The 22,820-nt window shown below is 44.8% G+C and overlaps 1 protein-coding gene and 1 non-coding gene across 2 annotated transcripts; both read left to right on the top strand.

The window, feature by feature from the left end:
- Positions 1-8,181: 8,181 nt before the first annotated feature.
- LOC112220933 (N-alpha-acetyltransferase 15, NatA auxiliary subunit) lies at positions 8,182-21,801 on the top strand. Its single transcript, XM_024382917.2, has 20 exons — positions 8,182-8,659; positions 13,149-13,233; positions 13,559-13,663; positions 14,050-14,207; positions 14,289-14,423; positions 14,698-14,851; positions 14,956-15,075; positions 15,254-15,349; positions 15,502-15,608; positions 15,722-15,794; positions 15,869-16,038; positions 16,168-16,320; positions 16,420-16,548; positions 16,789-17,002; positions 17,169-17,362; positions 17,611-17,719; positions 17,809-17,907; positions 19,682-19,825; positions 19,944-20,041; positions 20,682-21,801. The coding sequence occupies exons 1-20, from the start codon at positions 8,606-8,608 to the stop codon at positions 20,889-20,891; spliced, it is 2,607 nt and encodes an 868-aa protein (XP_024238685.1). The 5' UTR covers positions 8,182-8,605; the 3' UTR covers positions 20,892-21,801.
- LOC112221300 lies at positions 17,399-17,534 on the top strand. The gene has a single exon (XR_002949009.1). It is a non-coding gene; the product is annotated as a small nucleolar RNA SNORA18 (small nucleolar RNA).
- Positions 21,802-22,820: the final 1,019 nt, after the last annotated feature.

The raw sequence follows: 22,820 nt of genomic DNA, 5'->3' as shown, positions 1-22,820 counted from the left end.
AACCTGTTTCGCAAGCAATGATTGACATTTCTAAAATGTTCAAATACAGTGTCGGAATTGTAGTTCACAAAAAAATTGTAGAATACAAAAATATGTACTTAAGAAAAAGTACTGTAACATGGCCTAGCGTCCTCCGGGTTAGGGAGGGTTTGGCCGGTAGGGATATCCTTGTCTCATCGCGCACCAACGACTCCTGTGGCGGGCTGGGCGCAGTGCACGCTAACCAAGGTCGCCAGGTGCACGGTGTTTCCTCCGACACATTGGTGCGGCTGGTTTCCGGGTTGGATGCGCTCCGTGTTAAGAAGCAGTGCGGCTTGGTTGGGTTGTGTTTCAGAGGACGCATGACTTTCAACCTTCGTCTCTCCCGAGCCCGTACGGGAGTTGCAGCGATGAGACAAGATAGTAACTACTAATATAATTGGATCCTATGAAATTGGGGAGAAAAAAGGGGGTCAAATTAAAATAAAAAAAGTAACAATGAAAAACATTAACGAGGCTATATACAAAGGGTACTGGTACCGAGTCAATGTGCGAGGGTACAGGTTAGTTGAGGTAATTTGTACATGTAGGTAGGGGTAAAGTGACTATGCATTGATAATAAACAGCGAGCCTTCGGTGGGGGAAAAGGCATTGTTGTGCCCTCTTCACAACATTCTTGGTGTGTTTGGAGCATGAAAGTTTGTTGGTAATGTGGACACCAAGGAACTTAACTCTCGACCTGCTCCACTACAGCCCTGTCGATGTGAGTGGGGGGGTGTTCAGCCCTCCTTTTGCTGTAGTCCACAATCATTTCCTTTTTCTTGCTCACATTGAGGGAGAGGTTGTTGTCCTGGCACCACACTGCCAGGTCTCTGACCTCCTCCCTATAGGCTGTCTCATCATTGTCAATGATCAGGCCTAATGTACCACCGTTGTTGTCAGCAAACTTAATGATGGTGTTAGAGTTTTGCTTGGCCATGCAGTCGTGGGTGAACAGGAAGTACAGGAGGAGACTAAGCACGCACCCCTGAGGAGCCCCAGTGTTGGGGATCAGCGTGGCAGATGTGTTTACCCAGTCCCAGGGTCCTTAGCTTAGTGATGAGCTTTGTGGGAACTATGGTGTTGAGCTGTAATCAATGATCAGCATTCTCACATAGGTGTTCCTTCTGTCCAGGTGGGAAAGGGCAATGTGGAGTACGATTGAGATTGCGTCATCTGTGGATCGGTTGGGGCGTTATGCAAATTGGAGTGAATCTAGGGTTTCCGTGTTGATGGAGTTGATGTGAGCCATGACCAGCCTTTCAAAGCACTTCATGGCTACCGACGTGAGTGCTATGGAGCGGTAGTCATTTAGGCAGGTTACCTTCGCTTTCTTGGGCACAGGGACTATGGTGGTCTGCTTCAAACATGTAGGTATTACAGAATCGGTCAGGGAGAGGTTGAAAATGTCCATGAAGACACTTACCAGTTGGTCCGCGCATGCTCTGAGTACACATCCTGGTAATCCATCTGGCTCCGTGGCCTTTTAAATGTTGACATGTTTAAAGGTCTTGCTCACATCGGCTACGGAGAGTGTGATCACACAGTTGTCCGGAACAGCTGGTGCTCTCATGCATGCTTCAGTGTTGCTTGCCTCGAAGCAAGCATAAAAGGCATTTAGTCCATCTGGTAGGCTTGCGTCACTGGTCAGCTCGTGACTGGGTTTCTCTTTGTAGTCCCGTAATAGTTTGCAAGCCCGTCCACATTCGACGAGCGTCAGAGCAGTTGTAGTAGGATTCAATCTTAGCCCTGTATTGACGTTTTGCCTGTTTTTGTTTTGTCTGAGGGCATAGCGGGATTTCTCATAAGCGTCCGGATTAGTGTCCCGCTCCTTGAAAGCGGCAGCTCTAGCATTTAGCTCAGTGCGGATGTTGCCTGTAATCCATGACTTCTGGTTGGGAAATGTATGTACGGTTACTGTGTGGACAACGTTGTTGATGCACTTATTGATGAAGCCCGGTGACTGAGGTAGTATACTCCTCAATGCCACTCTCTTGTAGATAGTGTGGTCTACAGCTTATCATGAAGTACTGAACCTCAGGCAAGCAATACCTCAAGACTTCCTTAATATTAGACATCGCACACCAGCTGTTATTGACAAATAGATATACACCACCACCCCTCATTTTGCCAAATGTAGCTGTTCTGTCCTGCCGATGCACAGAAAATCCAGACAACTGTATATTATCCATGTCGTAGTCAGCCCTGACTTGGTGAAACATAAGATATTACAGTTTTTAATGTCTCGCTAGTAGGATAGTCTCGAACGGAGCTCATCCAGGTTATTCTCCTGTGATTGCACGTTGGCCAATAGAACGGATGGTAGAGGCGGGTTACCAACCTGCCGACAAATTCTCCCAAGCAACGTGCACTCCTACAGTTGACACAACTTTATCCCCGAAACTCCACAATCCTCTATCCCATGCCCTCCTGCACTCTTCCCACATCTTGGAATATTCGTCCTACACACTACTGTGACATGACCATAAACGTTGCACCTGAAACAGCAGTGGATTTGCCACAAACGCTCAAAGGATAAGTGATATATCCTAACATGAACATGTTGGGTAAAGACTGACTCAAAACTCAAACAGACTGACAGTGACTCCTCTGTTTTACCACGCTCACCATCGCACCAAAACGCGGGCGTCACAAACACCAGGAATTTTCAACTTCAATTGCTCCACCTCCACACTTATCACTACCCCAGAAATCACTCCATTCAATGGTGTCCTGTTCCTAAGAGCAAAGCAAGAAACAGATCTCGACCCAAGTTGCGTCACATGGAGCAATGGAAAACTTAGAGAGCCAATGGACATGAGTTTTGATGACAAGATATTTTGAATTATTTTAATTGGTCAAGGGGCTGTGAAATGTTCTTACAGATGTAAAGGGGAAACAGTTAATCTTATAATACTTGTGTAATATAAAAATACTTGATTGATATATTTTCTAGTTTCTTGAAATACTTTGCAAATGCAACTTATGTCTGAACTTAAATGGTCTATGCATTCCTTTTCCATTTTAGTAGACACTTATCCAGAGTAACTCACTCAGTAGTGATTGCATACATTTTCTTACTGGTCTAGTCCCCCATGGGAATTGAACCCACAACCCCAACATTGCAAGCATGCTCTACCAACTGAGCCACTTCATCACAATCCACTTGATGTCTCAATGTACTCAATTACTGTGTTGTGCATTGTTTTTTTCATGGTGATGGAAAATCTACAGGTGCAAACCTAGATGACCAGCCTATGTACACTATTTATACAAAAGTATGTGGACATCCCTTCAAATTATACTGAACTAAAATATAAATGCAACATGTTGATCCATGTTTCATGAGTTGAAATAAAAGCCCAGAAATTTTCCATCCGCACAAAAAGCGTATATTTCTCAAATTTTGTGCACAAATTTGTTTACATCCCTGTTAATGAGCATTTCTCCTTTGCCAATATAATACGTCCACCTGACAAGTGTGTCATATCAAGAAGCTGATTAAACTGCATGATCATTACACAGGCGCACCTTGTGCTGGGGACAGTAAAAGGCCATTCTAAAATGTGCAGTTTTGTCACATAACACAATGCCACAGATGTCTCAAGTTTTGTGGGAGCGTGCACCAGAGCTGTTGTCAGAGAACTGAATGTTAATTTCTCTACCATAAGCTGCCTCCAACGTTGTTTTAGAGAATTTGGCAGTACGTCCAACCGGCCTCACAACCACAGACCACATGTATGGCGTCATGTGGGTGAGCGGTTTGCTGATGTCAATGTTGTGAACAGAGTGCCCCATGGTGGCGGTGGGGTTATGGTATGGGCAGGCATAAGCTACGGACAACAAATACAATTGCCATCGATAAAATGCAATTTGAATGCAGAGATGCCGTGATGAGATCCTGAGTCCCATTATCGTGCCATTCCTCTGCTACCATCACCTCATGTTTCAGCACGATAATGCACGGCCCCATGTCGCAAGGATCTGTACACAATTCCTGGAAGCTGAAAATGTCTCAGTTCTTCCATGGCCTGTATACACACCAGACATGTCATACATTGAGCATGTTTGGGATGCTCTGGATTGACGTGTACAACAGTGTGTTCCAGTTCCTGCCAATATCCAGCAACTTCGCACTGCTATTGAAGAGGAGTGGGATAACATTCCACAGAACAACTCTATGCGAAGGAGATGTGTTGTGCTGCATGAGGCATGAGATACTGACTGGTTTTCTGATCCACAATCCTACCATTTTTTTAAAGGTATCTGTGACGAACAGATGCATATCTTCCCAGTCATAGATTAGGACCTAACTCATGTAACTCATGAAAATCTTTGAAATTATTGCATGTTGCGTTTATTTTTGTTCAGTGTAGTGGATTCGGCTATTTCAGCCACACCTGTTGCTGACAGACATATAAAATCGAGCACACCGCCATGCAATCTCCATAGACAAACATTGGCAGTAGAATGGCCTTACTGATGAGCTCAATGACTTTCAACGTGACACCGTCATAGGATGCCACATTCCCAAGAAGTCAGTCAGGCAAATTTCTGCACCGCTAGAGCTGCCCCGGTGAACTGTAAATGCTGTTATTGTGAAATGGAAAGGTCTAGGAACAACAACGGCTCAGCCTCAAAGTGGTAGGCCACACAAGCTCACAGAATGGGACTACTGAAGCGCGTAAAAATCGTCTGTCCTCAGTTGCAACACACTCACGAGTTCCAAACTGCTTCTGGAAGCAATGTCCGTACAAGAACTGTTCATTGGGAGACTCATAAAATTGGTTGCCATGCGCCTGTGACCTCAAATTGATTTTGTCCCCCCTCCACACTAAACACGATCACAACACACAGGTTGATACAGTGGGGCAAAAAAGTATTTAGTGAGCCACCAATGGTGCAAGTTCTCCCACTTAAAAAGATGAGAAAGGCCTGTAATTGTCATCATAGGTACACTTCAACTATGACAGACAAAATGAGAAAAAAAATCCAGAAAATCACATTGTAGGATTTTTTATGAATTTCTTTGCAAATTATGTTGGAAAATAAGTATTTGGTCAATAACAAAAGTTTATCTCAATACTTTGTTATATACCCTTTGTTGGCAATGACAGAGGTCAAATGTTTTCTGTAAGTCTTCACAAGGTTTTCACACACTGTTGCTGGTATTTTGGCCCATTCCTCCATGCAGATCTCCTCTAGAGCAGTGATGTTTTGGGGCTGTTGCTGGGCAACACGGACTTTCAACTCCCTCCAAAGATTTTCTATGGGGTTGAGATCTGGAGACTGGCTAGGCCACTCCAGGACCTTGAAATGCTTCTTACGAAGCCACTCCTTCATTGCCCGGGCGGTGTGTTTGGGTGTGTCATGCTGAAAGACCTAGCCACATTTCATCTTCAATGCCCTTGCTGATGGAAGGAGGTTTTCACTCAAAATCTCACGATACATGGCTCCATTCATTCTTTCCTTTACACGGATCAGTCTTCCTGGTCCCTTTGCAGAAAAACAGCCCCAAAGCATGATGTTTCCACCCCCATGCTTCACAGTAGGTATGGTGTTCTTTGGATGCAACTCAGCATTCTTTGTCCTCCAAACACGACAAGTTGAGTTTTTACCAAAAAGTTATATTTTGGTTTCATCTGACCATATGACATTCTCCCAATCTTCTTCTGGATCATCCAAATGCTCTCTAGCAAACTTCAGACGGGCCTGAACATGTACTGGCTTAAGCAGGGGGACACATCTGGCACTGCAGGATTTAAGTCCCTGGCGGCGTAGTGTGTTACTGATGGTAGGCTTTGTTACTTTGGTCCCAGCTCTCTGCAGGTCATTCACTAGGTTCCCCTGTGTGGTTCTGGGATTTTTGCTCACCGTTCTTGTGATCATTTTGACCCCACGGGGTGAGATCTTGCGTGGAGCCCCAGATCGAGGGAGATTATCAGTGGTCTTGTATGTCTTCCATTTCCTAATAATTGCTCCCACAGTTGATTTCTTCTAACCAAGCTGCTTACCTATTGCAGATTCAGTCTTCCCAGCCTGGTGCAGGTCTACAATTTTGTTTCTGGTGTCCTTTGACAGCTCTTTGGTCTTGGCCATGGGGGAGTTTGGAGTGTGACTGTTTGAGGGTGTGAACAGGTGTCTTTTATACTGATAACAAGTTCAAACAGGTGCCATTAATACAGGTAACGAGTGGAGGACAGAGGCGCCTCTTAAAGAAGAAGTTACAGGTCTGTGAGAGCCAGAAATCTTGCTTGTTTGTAGGTGACCAAATACATATTTTCCACCATAATTTCCAAATAAATTCATTAAAAATCCTACCATGTGATTTTCTGGAGAAAAAAAAATCTCCTTTTGTCTGTCATAGTTGAAGTGTACCTATGAGGAAAATTACAGGCCTCTCTCATCTTTTTAAGTGGGAGAACTGCACAATTGGTGGCTGACTAAATACTTTTTTGCCCCACTGTATATCAAAACAAACTCTGCACCAATTATATTAATTTGGGGACAGGTCGAAAAGCATTAAACATTTATGGCAATTTAGTTAGCTAGCTTGCAGTTTCTAGATAATTTGTCCTGGGATATAAACATTGAGTTGTTATTTTACCTGAAATGCACAAGGTCCTCTACTACAATTAATCCACACATAAATGGTCCAAAAACAAATCGTTTCTAGTCATCTGTCCTCCTTCCAGGCTTTTTCTTCTTTGGACTTTATATGGTGATTGGCAACTAACTTTCATAATAAGGTGTATTATCACAACTGACCTCAGTTCATCTTTCAATCACCCATGTAGGTATAACTAATGAGGAGATGGCACGTGGGTATATGCTTCTAAAAGCCAATGAGGAGATGGGAGAGGCAGGACTTGCATCATGTTCTGCGTCACAAATAGAAGCAACATCTATTTTAGCACCTGGCAACGCAGACGCTCATTGGCGTGTGCGAGCAGTGTAGGTGCAATGATTGAATAACATGTATGTGTGCATTTATTTTGCGACTTGTCCGGTTTAGGCACCGTATAAGATCACCATGCACAATGCCAAGTGTGGGCTGAAGTGCTGTAAAGCTCACCACCATTGGACTCTTTCCTGTTTCAGCATGCCAATGCCCCCATCCACAAAGCGAGGTCCATTAAGGGAATGGTTTGTTGAGATCGGTGTGGAAGAACTTGACTAGCCTGCACAGTGCCCTGACCTCAACCCCATCGAACACATTTAGGATGAATTGGAATGGTGACTGCGAGCCAGGCCTAATCGCCCAACATCAGTGCCTGACCTCACTAATTCTCTTGTGGTTGAAGCAAGTCCCAGCAGCAATGTTCCAACATCTAGTGGAAATCGTTCCCAGAAGATTGGAGGCTGTTATAGCAGCAAAGGGGGGACCAACTCCTAATTAATGCCCATGATTTTGGAAAGAGATGTCGACGAGCAGGTGTCCATATAATTTTGGTTATGTTGTGTACAATACAGTCATGTACATTTTATATGAAGTGGTTTGTAAGGATGGTAAATTAATACGGCACAAAAAGTGGTTGTTTTCCATGTTATTTGGTCAAGCATGTTTTGTGGATGCTTTTTGCTCATAATCTTGCACCTGTTTAAGGACAGGGTTTTGTTCTTTCTGGATTCCATTAGAATGATAATCCCAGAGAAAGGGACAGGGCAACAACTCTTACAATTCCAACTGTTGAATGCAAGATTACTGTTCTTAATTATACAACTACCCTTTTAGACAAAGCAGAGATGCTGCTTTTTTTTGTTTGTTTCCCACAATACATACATCTATATCAGTCTACTAATACTAGTAAAAGCCTAATGCACTACTTTTGTTTAGTATATATCTTTTCTATTTAGATTTTTCGGGGGGTGCTGCTGCACCCTCACCACCCCTACCTCCCGCGGCTATGCTAGCGAAATCGTCAGTTTAATAAAATAAAAACAGCACTATTTCGATCTTCTAGATTTACCTTTAATCATTTCGGGATGATTATGAGTACAACTATGTATTCCATCCCTGGATTGAGGTACGTTTTCCCAGCCATATATCGCGCTGGGCTCTGGCTGACCACCGTTCCCGGCATAGCACGGTTCCGACTCAGGATAGATAAATTGAGGAGTCGGTTTCTTTTGGCTAAATGCAATATACCTCTCATTGACTGACTATATATGAAGGTACCTTTCCAGAATCCAAGGCTGGAGTTAAGAAAAGGGCTGAAAGTGCAATGCAGCCTTATCAGTAAAGAATCAATTTTACATCACGTCTATTGCCGAAGCGATGCACTATACTTTATAACACGTCCCCCCTTCTGTAACTGTCTTTGATTGATTGGTTACATTTGCAACTTTTCATTTCGATCATTTTGCACAGCACGCACGCACGCAGACGCGGAGAACAGCTTGACCCGGGGGAGAAGGTATTCGGCCATTTTGGTCTAAAGGGGGCCTTGGCTGTCACCACGTGAGGAAGAAGAGCCCGAAATAGAGCAAGACAACTCCGGGAACTTTGCCTCAAAAAGACCGAGAGGGGAGAGAGAGGAAACGTCGATTCATGCTTGAAGCTACAGAAGAGTAGCCAGTTTACAGAATGCCCTCAATTACTCTACCGCCGAAGGAGAATGCTCTCTTCAAGAGAATATTGGTAACGTTAAGTGCCTAGCAGTCGCTAGCTAAATCCATTTCAAGTAACTATAACGTTAAAGGTTTGATTCGAGTAGCGTTGCTTGTAATAAAACGGCATGCAATCATGTCGTCTTGTTAGCTGACATCTGCTGTTCCTTCCATCGCCTGCTCAACGAACGTTAACTTTAGCTAACTCGTAGACTAACATGTTTCGAGGCACTCGAAATGGCCTGCCGGGTTGTCATTAGCCTGCTAGTTAGCAGTTTGTTTGCAACTGGCAACGTTAGGTAACATGCAACATGGCATATAGCTAGGTAACTTTGGCTTATGTGTGGTCCCAGTTTGTTGTAGAGTGATAGTTTAAAATTAAATGTATGACTCAAAAACACGGTTGGCAAATGCTTGCTAGCTACGGCTATATAAGTTAGCTAGCTACGCGAACTAGCTATCTGCAAACTCATTCTACGTCCAAAAGCACAGGTGTTTCGTCATTACTCAGCATTTTAGCAACACGATTATCTGTAACCATGTACGCGTTACATTTCACATGCACAACGTGTTTGCATGATGTCCCCAACTATATTACTGCAAACTTGGGTGTGTTAGCTAATGCAATCATTTGCCACTGATTGTACAACTACTAGAGTTAGCTAGCTAACAAAACCTTGCTAGCTAGCCGGCCAACTAGCTGTCACTCACGCTTTGCTGAACCACAGATCAGATGGGGACTAATTATACAGTTTGCGTCCTATGATGCCAACGAACTGCACACATTTAGTCGACTTTCTCTGCTGAATATTGAGTACCATTCACACGTGCGTCCTATTTCTGGGCATGGTGTTGAACAATTGTTGTAGTTATTATCCAGTTAGGTGGTGTAATTAGCTCGCCATCTCTTAGGGCCTGCAAATTAAAATAACCCACACCTACAGTGTGAACTACAACCTGTTGGTTACAAACATATTTTTTCATACGACTTATATATTTATTTCAGCAAAGTACACTACATTACTAAAAATATGTGGACACCTACATGTCGAACATCTCATTCCAAAATCATGGGCATTCATATGGGGTTGGTCCCCCTTTTGCTGTTACAACAGCCTCCACTCTTCTGGGAAGGCTTTCCACCAGATGTTGGAACATTGCTGCGGGGACTGGCTTCCATTCAAGAGCAGTGGTGAGGTCGGGCACTGATGTTGGGTTTGGGGGGGCTTTGCTTGGCTTATTGCCCTGCAGGCTGACCTCCGTTGAACAGTGTTTCCGCCGACACATTGGGGCAGCTGGCATCCGGGTTAACCATGCGGGTGTTAAGAAGCGCTGTTTGGTGGGTCACGTTTCAGAGGACACATGACGCGACCTTTGCCTCTCCCATGCCAGTTGGGGAGTTGCCGTGATGAGATGATTGTTATTGGGTCAAATTTAGGGAGGAAAAAGGGGTAAAATAATCTAATTGTATGCTGTAGCATTAAGAGTTCCCTTCCCTGGACTAAGGGGCCTAGCCCAAACCATTATTCCTCCTCCACCAAACTTTACAGTTGTCACTATGCATTCGGGCAGGTAGCGTTCTCCTGGCATCCACCAAACCCAGATTCGTCTGTCAGACTGCCAGATGGGGAAGTGTGATTCTTCACTCTAGAGAATGCGTTTCCACTTCTCCAGAGTCCAATGATGGCGAACTTTACACCACCCCAGGCACACTTGGCATTGTGCATGGTGATCTTAGACTTGTGTGCGGCTGCTTGGCCATGGAAACCCATTTCATGAAGCTCCCGACAAACTGTTCTTGTGCTGATGTTGCTTCCAGAGGCAGTTTGGAACTTGGTAGTGAGTGTTGCAACCGAGGACAGACCATTTTTACAAGCTTAAGCACTCAGCGGTCCCGTTCGCTGCTGAGCTGTTGTTGCTCCTAGATGTTTTCACTTCATAATAACAGCACTTACAGTTGACCAGGGCAGAAATTTGACTAACTGACTGGTTGGAAAAGTGGCATCCTATGACGGTGTCATGTTCAAAGTCACTGAGCTTTTCAGTAAGACATTCTACTGCCATTTTTTGTCTGTGGAGATTGCATGGCTGTGTGCTCAATCTTTGGTTGAAATGGAGGGGTGTCCACATACTACTGTGTGTATAGACTGACTGATGATATTTCTTCAGGGTTTGCTCTATACCAAAATAACACCACTCTGCTGCAAAGCAAACTTGTCTTTACCATATGATCTTTGCTAGATGATTAAACTCAACCCGCAATTTATGATTGAGTTGAGCGGCCACTAGTGTGGGCGGACTCAATCTTGAACTTCACATAAAATCACGTTTTTGTCAAAACTGGTTTCAGCACCACAAGAATAGCCCGCAATTACAAACTACATTGTTCTGTTTAATTGCGGGCTATTCTTTGGGTGCTGAAATCAGTTTTTTTTTTTTTTTTTTTTTTAACAAAACACAATTTTATGTGAACTCTGCGTTTGAGTCTGCCCACATTAGTCACCGCTCAACTCCATCATAAATCGCAGGTTGAGTTAAATCGTCTAGCAAAGATCATATGGTAAAGAGACGTTTGATTTGCATCAGTGGTCTTTTTTTAACCGAGCACACACTGAATAAATATCTTCAGTAGATCTATATATACACAAGTGTGTGGACACCCCTTCAAATTCGTGGATTTGGCTATTTCAGCCAAAAATTGAGTCGGTGTTAGTCCGCCCACACAAGTCGCCTCTACTCCATTGTAAATAGTTGCGTTTAGTCGGCTAGATCCTTGCATAATTTTACTCTGCATATGGGAATATCCACTGCTGTTTTTGGAAGCGCTTAAGGTGATGGTGGGCGGGACTAGTTTCCCTGTTAAATACTCACCACAAGTGTAATGTTTTGCATAGATGTGAATTCTGCTCCCACTCTTTCTGTTTAACATTATAAAAACGTTTGTTTTAGTTGCTGTGTTGAGCACTCCCAAGTTCTATCGTAGCCACTTCCCTCTCCCTATGCCAGTGGGGATTCCTGGGCATTATCTTTGTGTGGGGAGCTGGCAGGCTGGTTACCGGGTTGGTAGGCCACCGCTGACCCAGGCAGATAGGAATCTCTGACCGATTCTCTAATCACTGCATATCAACACCCATCTGACCATACATTCCCACAAAGAAGGCTAGCTGATTTTTTTCAGACTCAATCAAGAGACGTCTTACTGTATTGGGGTTGTGACGTGCTACTGTGCTTGCTTGCTGGATATTATCACCAGACAATCTACCTGCAAGTGTTCATGCACAACCCTATATAGACAGTCAACTAGGACTGGGCGACATGGCCAAAATATCATTTCTTTTTTGGTATTTTTCAAAATCGACTTTTATTAATAAAAGTTCTAAATTTGCTTTATGAGTAGTGTGTGAACCAAGGGTGGCGACACATATATTTATAAATTATTTCAATGGGTCGTTCTCCATTCTGATTGTTTTATACTGTTCAATTCAACTTCAACCTAAAATAATTTCCTGCATTTCCATACATTTCTGCATTTCCTGCACTCATGTAAGATTATTTCCACACTGCCACGATATGGGCAAAAATACTAGTCCTTATTTTTAATCAAAAGTTACGATTTCGATCAAAACACTTGGGTGAATTTTTGGAATCATGGCAAAAGAATGTTTATTCTAATTTTATAGTTAGTATATAAATAATAGTGGGTACTTTCAATACAGTGTTTGACATGACAACGAACGAAAAATGCCATGGACGAGTTATTGTGACAGGGAAGGAACCAAAGTGATCAGTGTTTCCTAGGTGACTCTGATCTTTGCCTACATTAAATCTTTATTCATATAGGCAACATATTCATGCTTCGTCTATTCCTCTTTGATTTAGAAGATACTGTTGTACAAGCAATATGCTGATTTTTAAGCCTCCACCAGTACTGCTATCAGGCTGTATTAGCTAGCTACGTTTGCTCTGACTCAGTACTTTTATTAAGCTTGTTCGCTAACTAGCGATTAGCTTTAGTGGTTAACGATTTAGCTTAACTTGCTAAGAAAATACAAACTAGCCGTTTGCAGATGTAATAAACAAACTAATATAGTATTTATAGAATGCTTGTGGATTTATATTAAGATCAGTGGAAACATCGTTGTCATCAACATTGTTGCATGTGCTGCATTGACCATGCAGACTGAACGAAAGTGTCTCGTGGTCAAGCAACAACAAATGCGCTCCTTCAGTGACAGTGGGTGGGACCATGTCTGTGGGGAGAGAGAGTTGACTGGTAGTGGAGTAAAGTGTAAAAATGGACATTACACACTGCGTATCACATTTAGCAAACCAAACATTCAAATGCTGTTAGATCGGTCTGTGCAAAAACATCGGTATATCGTAAAATACGGTATACTGTCAACCCCTCTAGAATATTTGCGTACATTTTTGTAACCATATATTTGGGGGGTTCCTCAGATCAGAACTCTAAGAACAAGCTTTACAAAAACCTTGATGACAACACCTCTCCCCTGTTGCAGAGATGCTACGAGCACAAGCAGTACAGAAATGGACTCAAGTTCTGCAAACAGATCCTCTCCAACCCAAAGTTCACAGAGCATGGAGGTGAGGCCCGCTTCAACAGCTGCTACTCTCACTTGTCATTCAGTAGTTGGAAAGTGTCTCGTGGTTGTCTATTCCTCTTTGATTTAGAAGATACTGTTGTACAAACAACATGCTGATTTTAAGCCCCCACCGGTACTGCTATCAGGCTGTATTAGCTAATGACTCAACAACCGTCTAGTCCAGGTTTGATATCCAAACTGGGTGACCATGGACATTTTTCATATCCTTTACTCAGTTTAGAACATGAGTGATGGTAAATCCTCTTCTGGTGTAGTGTTTAGGCTGTGACTAACACTAATCCCTCTCTCAATCATCTGTCCCTCAGAGACACTGGCGATGAAAGGCCTGACCCTGAACTGTTTGGGGAAGAAGGAAGATGCGTATGAGCTGGTGAGACGAGGCCTGCGCAACGACCTCAAGAGCCATGTCTGTATCCTTCTATACTAGGGCTAATGAGGTGAGGTTTTGTATGAAGTTCCTACTCAGAGGTGTGAGGACATTCACCAAAGGCTCATAATAAGCCCAAACTTTCTACTCCATCCCACAAGCCCTTACTGCGCCATGTCTACTCCACGTAATTCAGACAGGGAATGGGAGAGAGCTAGATTGGCTCTTATTGTTACTGTTGAGGCTAATAGTCTAGGCCTGGTTGCATTAATACAGGATCCAATATTTTGATTTGTCACCATAAGTATTACGTTCTCTCTGTTCCCATGTCCTTTCAGTCCTCCAAATGTTTTTTTGTTTTTTTTGCAAGGATTTTTTTTTTCCTCCGAGGGTATGTCTGTTTTGCCTCCTTAACCCATCCTCTCCCAGGCTGGCATGTGTACGGTCTGCTGCAGCGGTCGGATAAGAAGTACGACGAGGCCATCAAGTGCTACCGCAACGCTCTGAAGTGGGACAAAGACAACCTGCAGATCCTCAGGGATCTTTCACTGCTCCAAATCCAGATGAGAGACCTGGAGGGCTACAGGGTGAGGACCGGGAGAGAGTCTGTCTCCTCTGAACTATTCCCTCTTGCTTTGTGTATCATTTTGTTCTCGCTCTCTCTGCAGGAGACCCGCTATCAGCTCCTGCAGCTGCGTCCAGCGCAGAGGGCCTCGTGGATCGGCTACGCCGTGGCCTACCACCTGCTGGAAGACTTTGAGATGGCCGCCAAGATTGTCGAAGAATTCCGCAAAACACAACAGGTGAGCTGGCCTTGACCTCTCTCTGACCTCTGTTTTTGAGTCTAAGAAGTATCATTGATTACTCTGTGATGTTCCTGTATCACCTGTCTGTCAATTATTCTGATTGGGCACCCTGCCTGGACCAGTACACCTGATTTTTTAAAAACTTGTCTGTCAGTAATTTATTTGTTGGTTAAGTATTAGTGAATCTCATTCGTCCCCCTGCCTGTATCAGCAAATCTGATTGGTCACACTGCCTGTTTCAGTAAATGTGATTGGTGGTGCTGTGTTTCAGACATCGCCGGACAAAGTGGACTACGAGTACAGTGAGCTGCTGCTGTACCAGAACCAGGTGCTCAGGGAGGCGGGGCTGTTCAAGGAAGCACTGGAGCACCTCACCACCTACGAGAAACAGATCTGTGACAAGCTTGCTGTGGAGGAGACCAGAGGTGTGTGTGTGTGTGTGTGTGTGTGAAAGAATGCCTGTGTGTTGAGTGTTTGCATCTGGGGGGGAAGAGATGTGTAGATCTAACATGATTCTGTATCCCTGCAGGAGAGCTGCTGCTGCAGCTAGATCGCTCGGAGGAGGCCACAGAAGTCTACCGACAACTCCAGGAGAGGAACCCTGAGAACTGGGCCTACTACCAGGGTCTGGAGAAAGCACTGAAACCAGGTAACCTTTGAACCCCCCACTGCTACCCACCCCATTCCCACTGGACCCTCTCACCAGTCCCCTCTTTAGCATGAGTCATCTCACTACGTTGACTAATGTGTTTGGTAGATTTTGTGACCAGAATTGAATCGGTGTATGAATGCCATGCTCTGACTGTTGGCTTGTTGTGTGTCCCCAGCTAGCATAGAGGAGAGGCAGAAGCTCTATGAGGAGGCATGGGTGAAGTATCCCAAAGGACTGGTTCCCCGGAGGCTGCCTCTCACCTTCCTCACAGGTACATAAGCCTGCCATTATCATTACTGTGTAATTATCCCTGGAATGAGGACCTTTCAAGACGACGGTGGGTAGACACAAGCATGTTGAAACGTGTGGTTTGTGGAACGCTGGAGAATGGGGTGTATGAGCTCCATTCACTTTTCTTTTCAGGTGAGAAGTTCCGTGAATGCCTGGACTGCTATCTGAGGACCAACTTCAGTAAAGGCTGTCCGCCTGTCTTCACCACTCTGAAGTCCCTGTATCACGACAAGGAAAAGGTGAGGGCGAACCACCGCCATTCCATTGGCCCATGCAAGTCACTGAAATAACATGCCTGCCCTGGGCTGAGAAGTCTGGGTAATCCTGCGTATCCTTGTTCCCATCCGTGTAGGTGTCAATCGTTGAAGAATTAGTGGTTGGATACGAGACGTGTTTGAAAAGCTGTCGAATGTTCAATCAAAATGGTGAGTGCAATCAGATTTTCATGTGTTATGAAATCTAATCGGAGTAGTATTAGAATGTCATTGTGTCTGTGTAGATGGTGGTAAGGAAGAGCCCCCCACCACACTACTGTGGGTCCAGTATTTCCTGGCGCAGCACTTTGACCACGTGGGCCAGCAGACGCTAGCCCTGGACTACATCAACACAGCCATCGAGAGCACACCTACGCTCATAGAACTGTTCCTCATCAAGGCCAAGATATACAAGGTAACACACACTTTCTAGAGCTGCCATCATGGTGAACATTTTAGTGTGGCTCAACGTGATTATAGCGCTCTTCTCTGCTAAGGTATCTCTGTTGATTTTGACTATTACTCTCCATCTTTGTGTCTCTAGCATGCAGGTAACATAAAGGAAGCAGCCAGGTGGATGGACGAGGCCCAGGCTCTGGACACTGCTGACCGCTTCATCAACTCAAAATGTGCCAAGTACATGTTGAAGGCCGGCCTGGTCAAAGAGGCTGAGGAGATGTGCTCAAAGTTCACACGGGTCAGTCAGTGTGTGTTAAGCTGTCTGTGTAGACTCCACATAATGCTTGTTGCCTTGAAACCCTTTGTGTGTGGCGCTATCTATCTGTCTGTGTTTCAGGAGGGTGCGTCGGCGGTAGAGAATCTCAATGAGATGCAGTGTATGTGGTACCAGACAGAATGTGCTCTGGCCTACAAGTCCATGAACAAGTTTGGAGACGCTCTCAAGAAGTGCCATGAGATCGAGAGGGTACGTTTTCTAACTTGGGTGGGAAGCAGGCACTTATTTTTTTATGATGAAGGTGATTAGTAAGTTAGATTTCCTCCCCCTTAAAATGTGCTCAAATTAAAAAGAGCAATGTGGTCCCTGTTTTTAAAGATGCTCATGCAGATTCACTGAGGGTTAAACCTGTATAGATGGCTCAGTGGTAGTGCAGGTCTGCTCTGTTTGGATTTCATCATAAACCATCTCTGTTCTGTGTCCCATCAGCATTTTGTGGAGATCACGGACGACCAGTTTGACTTCCACACGTACTGCATGAGGAAGATGACACTGCGATCCTACGTGGACCTGCTCAAGCTGGAGGACGTGCTGCGCATGCATCCCTTCTACTACAAAGCTGCCCGCACCGCCATCCAGATCTACCTCGGCCTGCATGACAACCCCCTCACCGACGACAACAAGGAACACCAGGCCGACGCCGGTACGTGTGTGTGTGTCAGCGCCAGTCTGTGCGAGAGGGAGTCTGTCTGCGACACCCCAAACCGCCACTTGTTTTGATTATCACTAATTTGATGTTTCCTACAATGTTTTATTTTTGGGGGGTTTGGTGTAGTTGTGATCTCTGAGTGAACCCATGTGTCGCACAGAGAACCTGAATGACAAAGAGCTGAAGAAGCTGAGAAACAAGCAGAGACGAGCCCAGAAGAAAGCCCAACTAGAGGAGGAGAAGAAGAACGCCGAGAAGGAGAAACAGCTGAAGAACCAGAAGAAGAAGAAAGAGGACGACGACGAGGAGATCGGAGGACCCAAGGAGGAGCTCATACCAGACAAACTAGCCAAGGTGCGTGTGTGGAGCCTGTAGAAGATGGAAGGAATCACTGAGGCCTATCCCGGCAGACTCCTCCCAGTGAGCCGTAGTCGTTGGGAATGTCTCAAAGAACAAACCTGTGGTTTAACGCTTTACCCGCATGGCTACTACCATTAGCCTTGTGGGATATCACTTCTGAACATGGTGATATTACACCAATTAGGAGACTGAGTGTTTGTTTGTTTTTGGAATAAGACCCATTTGGTTTCTTCCCCCTGTAGGTGGAGAACCCACTCGAGGAGGCAGTGAAGTTTTTAACCCCCCTGAAAAACCTGGTGAAGAACAAGATTGAGACCCACCTCCTGGCCTTTGAGATCTACTTCAGGAAAGGTAAAGGAACAAGACGTGGATTGACATTCTGACACAAAGAATCCCGGTACCTTTTGTCAGTGAAAACAAAGTCTCTTTCCCTCTCGTAGAGAAGTACCTGCTGATGTTGCAGTCAGTGAAGAGAGCGTTCTCCATGGAGCCCTCCCACCCGTGGCTGCACCAGTGTCTAGTGCGCTTCTTCAAAGGAGGTACGGTAGAGTAGGTCTTCTGTCACACGGCCAGGCTGAGGGGCCTTGTCATTACCCACAACTCTCTCTGTCTCTGAACCCTTTTGTTGAATAGTTGTCTGTGTTCTGCTACAAAGATCTCTACCACGTTCTGATTCTATGCTGTAATGCAGTGGTCACCAACCGGTCGATCGCGGGGCATTCCTAGTGGATCACAAAACATTTCTGTAGAAAAGCCCATGATAACGGCTCGCGCTCTTTATTTTTTTTACTCCACCAGAGGTACATTCATTTCCAATGGAACGCTGCGTTTGCCTTGCAGCGTTGCTAGAAGAGCTAGTTGCAGTGCGTTCTGGGTGGTGCATACGTTGGATTTATTGAACGTATGCCTCAGACTGTATGCGTACATGGCTTGACAGAAATGGTAGCAGAAGGTGAATGTTGAACTTTTGTTGCACACATCCAGATGATGCTGCGTAGCAATTTGCGCAACAACTCTGTCGGTGTGATCAAGGCATTTATTTGTGTTGCGCTGTTGGAGGTAGGTGCACTTGATTCAGGAACCCTGCGCACCAGGTAAGCAAAGGGTTCCCATGTTGAACCATTTTGTTTTTCTGAAAAGACAAACTCCTCAACTTCCTGGCAGACTGGAAGATCTGTGGCCAAATCGAGTGTGCCTACTGCGCTGGCCAATCGTACGGCTCAAATCACCGTGCCCATGGCCGCTGCCATGACAAAGTTTGATACTAGCCTACATAAGATTTAATAACTTAAAAGTTCATGTTGACTCTTACATCCAGCACTGTTTTTATTCAACACTATTACAAAACAACATGCTTCTCCCTCACTTGCACTGCAATCAATGAGTAGCCAAGTGTATCGATAGCCCTGCGTTGTGCATGAGGTGGAAGACGGGGGCCCCTCTGGTCAGTCTCACCGGAGGAAAGGAAGGAGAGAGCAGGGACTGTGAGAGGCAGACACTCTGCTGCTCTTTCTCTCCCTCTGCTGAGACTGTTCAAAACAAGTGGGACATCTGAAATCTTTGACCTCTGTGCATTCAAGACAACTGGGAACTGGGGGGGGGAATGAGGTCCAACTGGGAAAAATAGTTTTGAACGGTTATACAACTCGGAAACTGGCATCTTTCTAGACCTCTGACCTGAAGAATGTTGACGTAATGTTTTGACCTCGTTTTTTTCCCCTCAAGTTCCATGTTGTCTTGAAAGCACCATGATCCTCAGATGCAGGTACCGTCAGTACAGTAAAATAAAAATCTAATTTAAATTTATGCTCAGCTGTGCCTCGCAAGTGCTATACCAACTGATCTCCTGAGTGGCTCAGTGCTTGAAGCGTCACTACAGACACCCTGGTTCGATTCCAGGCTGTATCACAACTGGCCGTGATTGGGAGTCCCCATAGGGTGGCGCACAATTTGGCCCGGTGTCGTCCGGGTTTGGCCGGTGTAGGCCGTCCTAAATAAGGATTTGTTCTTAACTGACTTGCCTAGTTAAATAAAGGTTAAATCTATTTTCTAATCAAAGCTTGTTTTGAAATATAATCTGGTCTGAGAACAACAATAGACCGGGCATATAGCCAATATGCTGTGATAATGTATTACGCCTACTTTAACAACGAGGTTTGTACAGAACTGTTTTTATTAGGTTAATGTTTTAAAAAATTAAGTTTTAAAGAATATTTAAAAAATGTGTCTGAGCGGTAGATCTAAGCTTACTTTTTGAATGCGAAAGTGATCTTGACTCCGATTGGTGACCACTGTAATGGGTGTGTTCCTCAGTGTCAGACAGTAAGGACCTACCACAGGCTGTGCGGACTGTTTTGAAGCAGGAGATATCGCGGCTGTTTGGGGAGAGCAACCCACAGAGCTTCAACAAGAACTACCTGAGCCAACACTCCAACTCTATACCACACCGTGTGGCTGGTACGTACACACACTACCTGAGCCAACACTCCCAACCAAGCCCACATGAGACTGTACCATTACCACTCACACACAGTGTGAACTTGTAACTGATCAGCACCATGTTGTCCTCCTGCAGCTGCTAAGATGATGTTCTATCTGGACCCATCCTCGGACAAGATGGCCTCTGAGCTGGCTACAGCGCTGGATGAGTCCCTCAATGGGAGAAGCATCACGGTGAGCACTTACCAACTGCGCTTTTATTTGAACAAGTACCTTTTGGCATGGTAGTCCCATAGATGCGGTAAAGAGGTCAATGGAACGTAGACCAGGGGGATAGGACAACAGATTGGTGCACATTCAACAAATCTGATCTAACATAGTAGATATTTGTCATGACTGACAGACCCACAATGTGGTTACTGAAGTCTGATTTGTCTGTTTTCGCTGCATAACATTTATAAGTTGTCACTTTTTAGGTTTGTAAGAAGTGACTGCTAAATGCTAGCTCCTGTTCGTATAAATTGGTTGAATAGCTAGCATACAAAAATCAGTAGCGGTAGTCAGTTGTTGTTTTTAACTGTAATGCAGTTGATTGGTTAAGATGACATGAACATGGCTTGCGGTTGACATCCGTAAAAGCATTTTACTCAGATTTTTACCTCAACATAGGCTAATTTTGCTGGGGAGCAATGGAGATTTGGGATCTTTACCCCAAATGTTTCCATGGCATTTTCCATTGTTTTGGTCGAGTTCCATTGACCTCTTTACCACATCTATGCCTGAAACAGTATTTGGAAAAACAAAGGCAAGGAACAATTGTGAATGTGGTGTGACCCAAGTCTAAGGAGACACCCTATCTTGTCTTTCCTGTCAGATCTGCACAGAGGTGCTGGAGGCGCTGCGTGATGGGAATCTGGGCGACGGGCAGCAGAAGGCAGCGGAGGTGTACCGCGCCGCATGTAACAAGCTGTACCCCCACACCCTGGCCTTCATGCCACCTGGTTACGAGGACAACTCCTCCACCATCAACGCCAACGGAGACCTGTCAGCCGGCGAGCACGACGACATGGCAAATGACATGTGAGAGGAGAGCGAGAGAGTAGAGGAGCACACACGCTGCCAGTCGGCAGTCTGACAAACCCCAGTAAAGGTTGTTTGTTCGTGAATGCCCCCTGCAGTGCACTGACCTGGACTGAGAGCCGCAGAGGGAAGAGGAGGAAAAAACGAATGCCTATTTTACTTTTTTTAAACCCTGTTGACAACTCTATTCTTTAACTGAAACAAAATAAACAGTATGGGAAGAGTGTAAAGTGGTTAGGGTGGCTGCCGTTAAGTCAGGTTTTTACTCCTGTGTTTTCACGCCTGTATTTCTCCTGTATGTGCATCTGCTTCTCACGTTTTTAAAGGTAATTTATATATTAAAAATGACAAAGAATAAAAAAGTTTGCAAAAGTTGAAAGATATCAATTGTAGTAGTGGTGGTGATGGAGGATTGTGGTTGTACTTGTGGGCTGGCGTGTGCCAATAAAGAAAGGTGGAACTTTTAAAAGGAGACATCACTTATTTGGGGGAGGCGTAGGAGCGATGCACTCAAACGGTCCTCTGCTTGGCCACAAGGGGGCGCAGTGGTGGTTCCTGGCGTGGCCTGCAGGAGGGGACAGGACAGCTGATCTGAATGCAGGGAGACAGAACTCAAAGCTCACCTGGACTGCTGTATGACTGACGTGCAGATTTATCGGATTTTATTTTCCGCTCAGTATTTTCCTTTCTAGTTGTACCCATGTGAAAGTCCCATAAAACCACCATGATAAAACAAATGTTTGTTTTGGGATCTGTTTGTTGATCAGATGTTGAAAAAGGCTTAATCCAAGTTATCCCCCTTTTTTTGTGGGGGGCGCCTTCTCAATCATACTGAATTCTGCACATAGACCACGCCAATCTAACACCAAGGAGTTCTCAATAAAACTAAAGTTAAATAAAAATATATTTCCTGATTGTTTTTCCTGCAGAATTTGTATTTTATTGTAGGATTCAGGATCAGCATTCCAAATGCCAAGAAAGACTAAATAGTTTGATCTTCAAGAGGAACACACGCATGGACTGTATGAACTATGAGGGGTGTTTTTTAATTGAACCCTTTGTTTAGCTAGGCAATTCCGTTAAGAACAATTCTTATTTACAATGACTGCCTACAAACCCAGCTGGCGGATGGTGACCTGGGGTCTGGTGACAGCTGACCCAGGAGGTCATGGGGGAGATGAGGGGTGTAAATACCATACTAGGTTGGACGGGGTCTTTGAAGTTTCATTCTGGGCACGTCCCCTACTGCCCCAGCCTTTTGGCTTGTGAGGTGAGGATGGTGTTGTTGGTGGTGAGGAACTCTGGGAAACCTCTCTTCCCCATGTCTGTAGCCGTCAACAACTATTGTTCCTCCTTGGAGGGGGAAGAGAACGGCAGAATACATTTCTAGGATGGTGGAATGTTAAAGGAGTTCGAAGTTATTTTGGAAACCTCAAGCGCTTGTCCTACTCCTACCTGACAGTGTGTGACACGCCTCAGCTTCCCCATGACCTCCTGGGTCAGCTTTGTCACCAGATCCCAGGTCACCACCCTCCCATCATCCTCCAGCTGTGTTTGATGGCAGATCCACTGCCACACCTGGACACAAAATACTACACAGACATCTTTGATGAAATGGACCATGGACTCTGCAATGGCAGAATCCTCCACCTGTCCCCTGTAATATAAGTGACCTCTGCCTAGGGGAGAGCCATGGAACATTACATCAACATTACTCAATCATATATCCGTTCCAAATAAGTACGATGGTTCATCAGGATGATGCATACCCTTGAATTCTCACCTGTGAGCCAAGCATCTATGAACAGGTTTCCTACAGCAATATACTTCAAGCCGGTCAGGGTTACTCCACCCTAGAATAACGTTTTGAGCAGTACAGTACATGAGATGTGGAATTGTATTCCAGAGAAATGTATAGCATTGTGTAGTACAA

The sequence above is a fragment of the Oncorhynchus tshawytscha genome, linkage group LG21 (assembly GCF_018296145.1).
Source record: "Oncorhynchus tshawytscha isolate Ot180627B linkage group LG21, Otsh_v2.0, whole genome shotgun sequence".
Lineage (NCBI taxonomy): Eukaryota > Metazoa > Chordata > Actinopteri > Salmoniformes > Salmonidae > Oncorhynchus > Oncorhynchus tshawytscha.
The sequence above is the reverse complement of the archived record's forward strand: the minus strand, read 5'-3'. Positions and strand labels throughout refer to the sequence as shown.

Excerpts from the sequence above, each read along its gene's own strand:
- LOC112220933 (XM_024382917.2), top strand. The coding sequence starts at position 8,606 with ATGCCCTCAATTACTCTACCGCCGAAGGAGAATGCTCTCTTCAAGAGA. Across the intron at positions 13,664-14,049 it reads CGACCTCAAGAGCCATGTCT|GCTGGCATGTGTACGGTCTG; the intron begins GTATCCTTCTAT and ends ATCCTCTCCCAG. Across the intron at positions 14,424-14,697 it reads AATTCCGCAAAACACAACAG|ACATCGCCGGACAAAGTGGA; the intron begins GTGAGCTGGCCT and ends GCTGTGTTTCAG.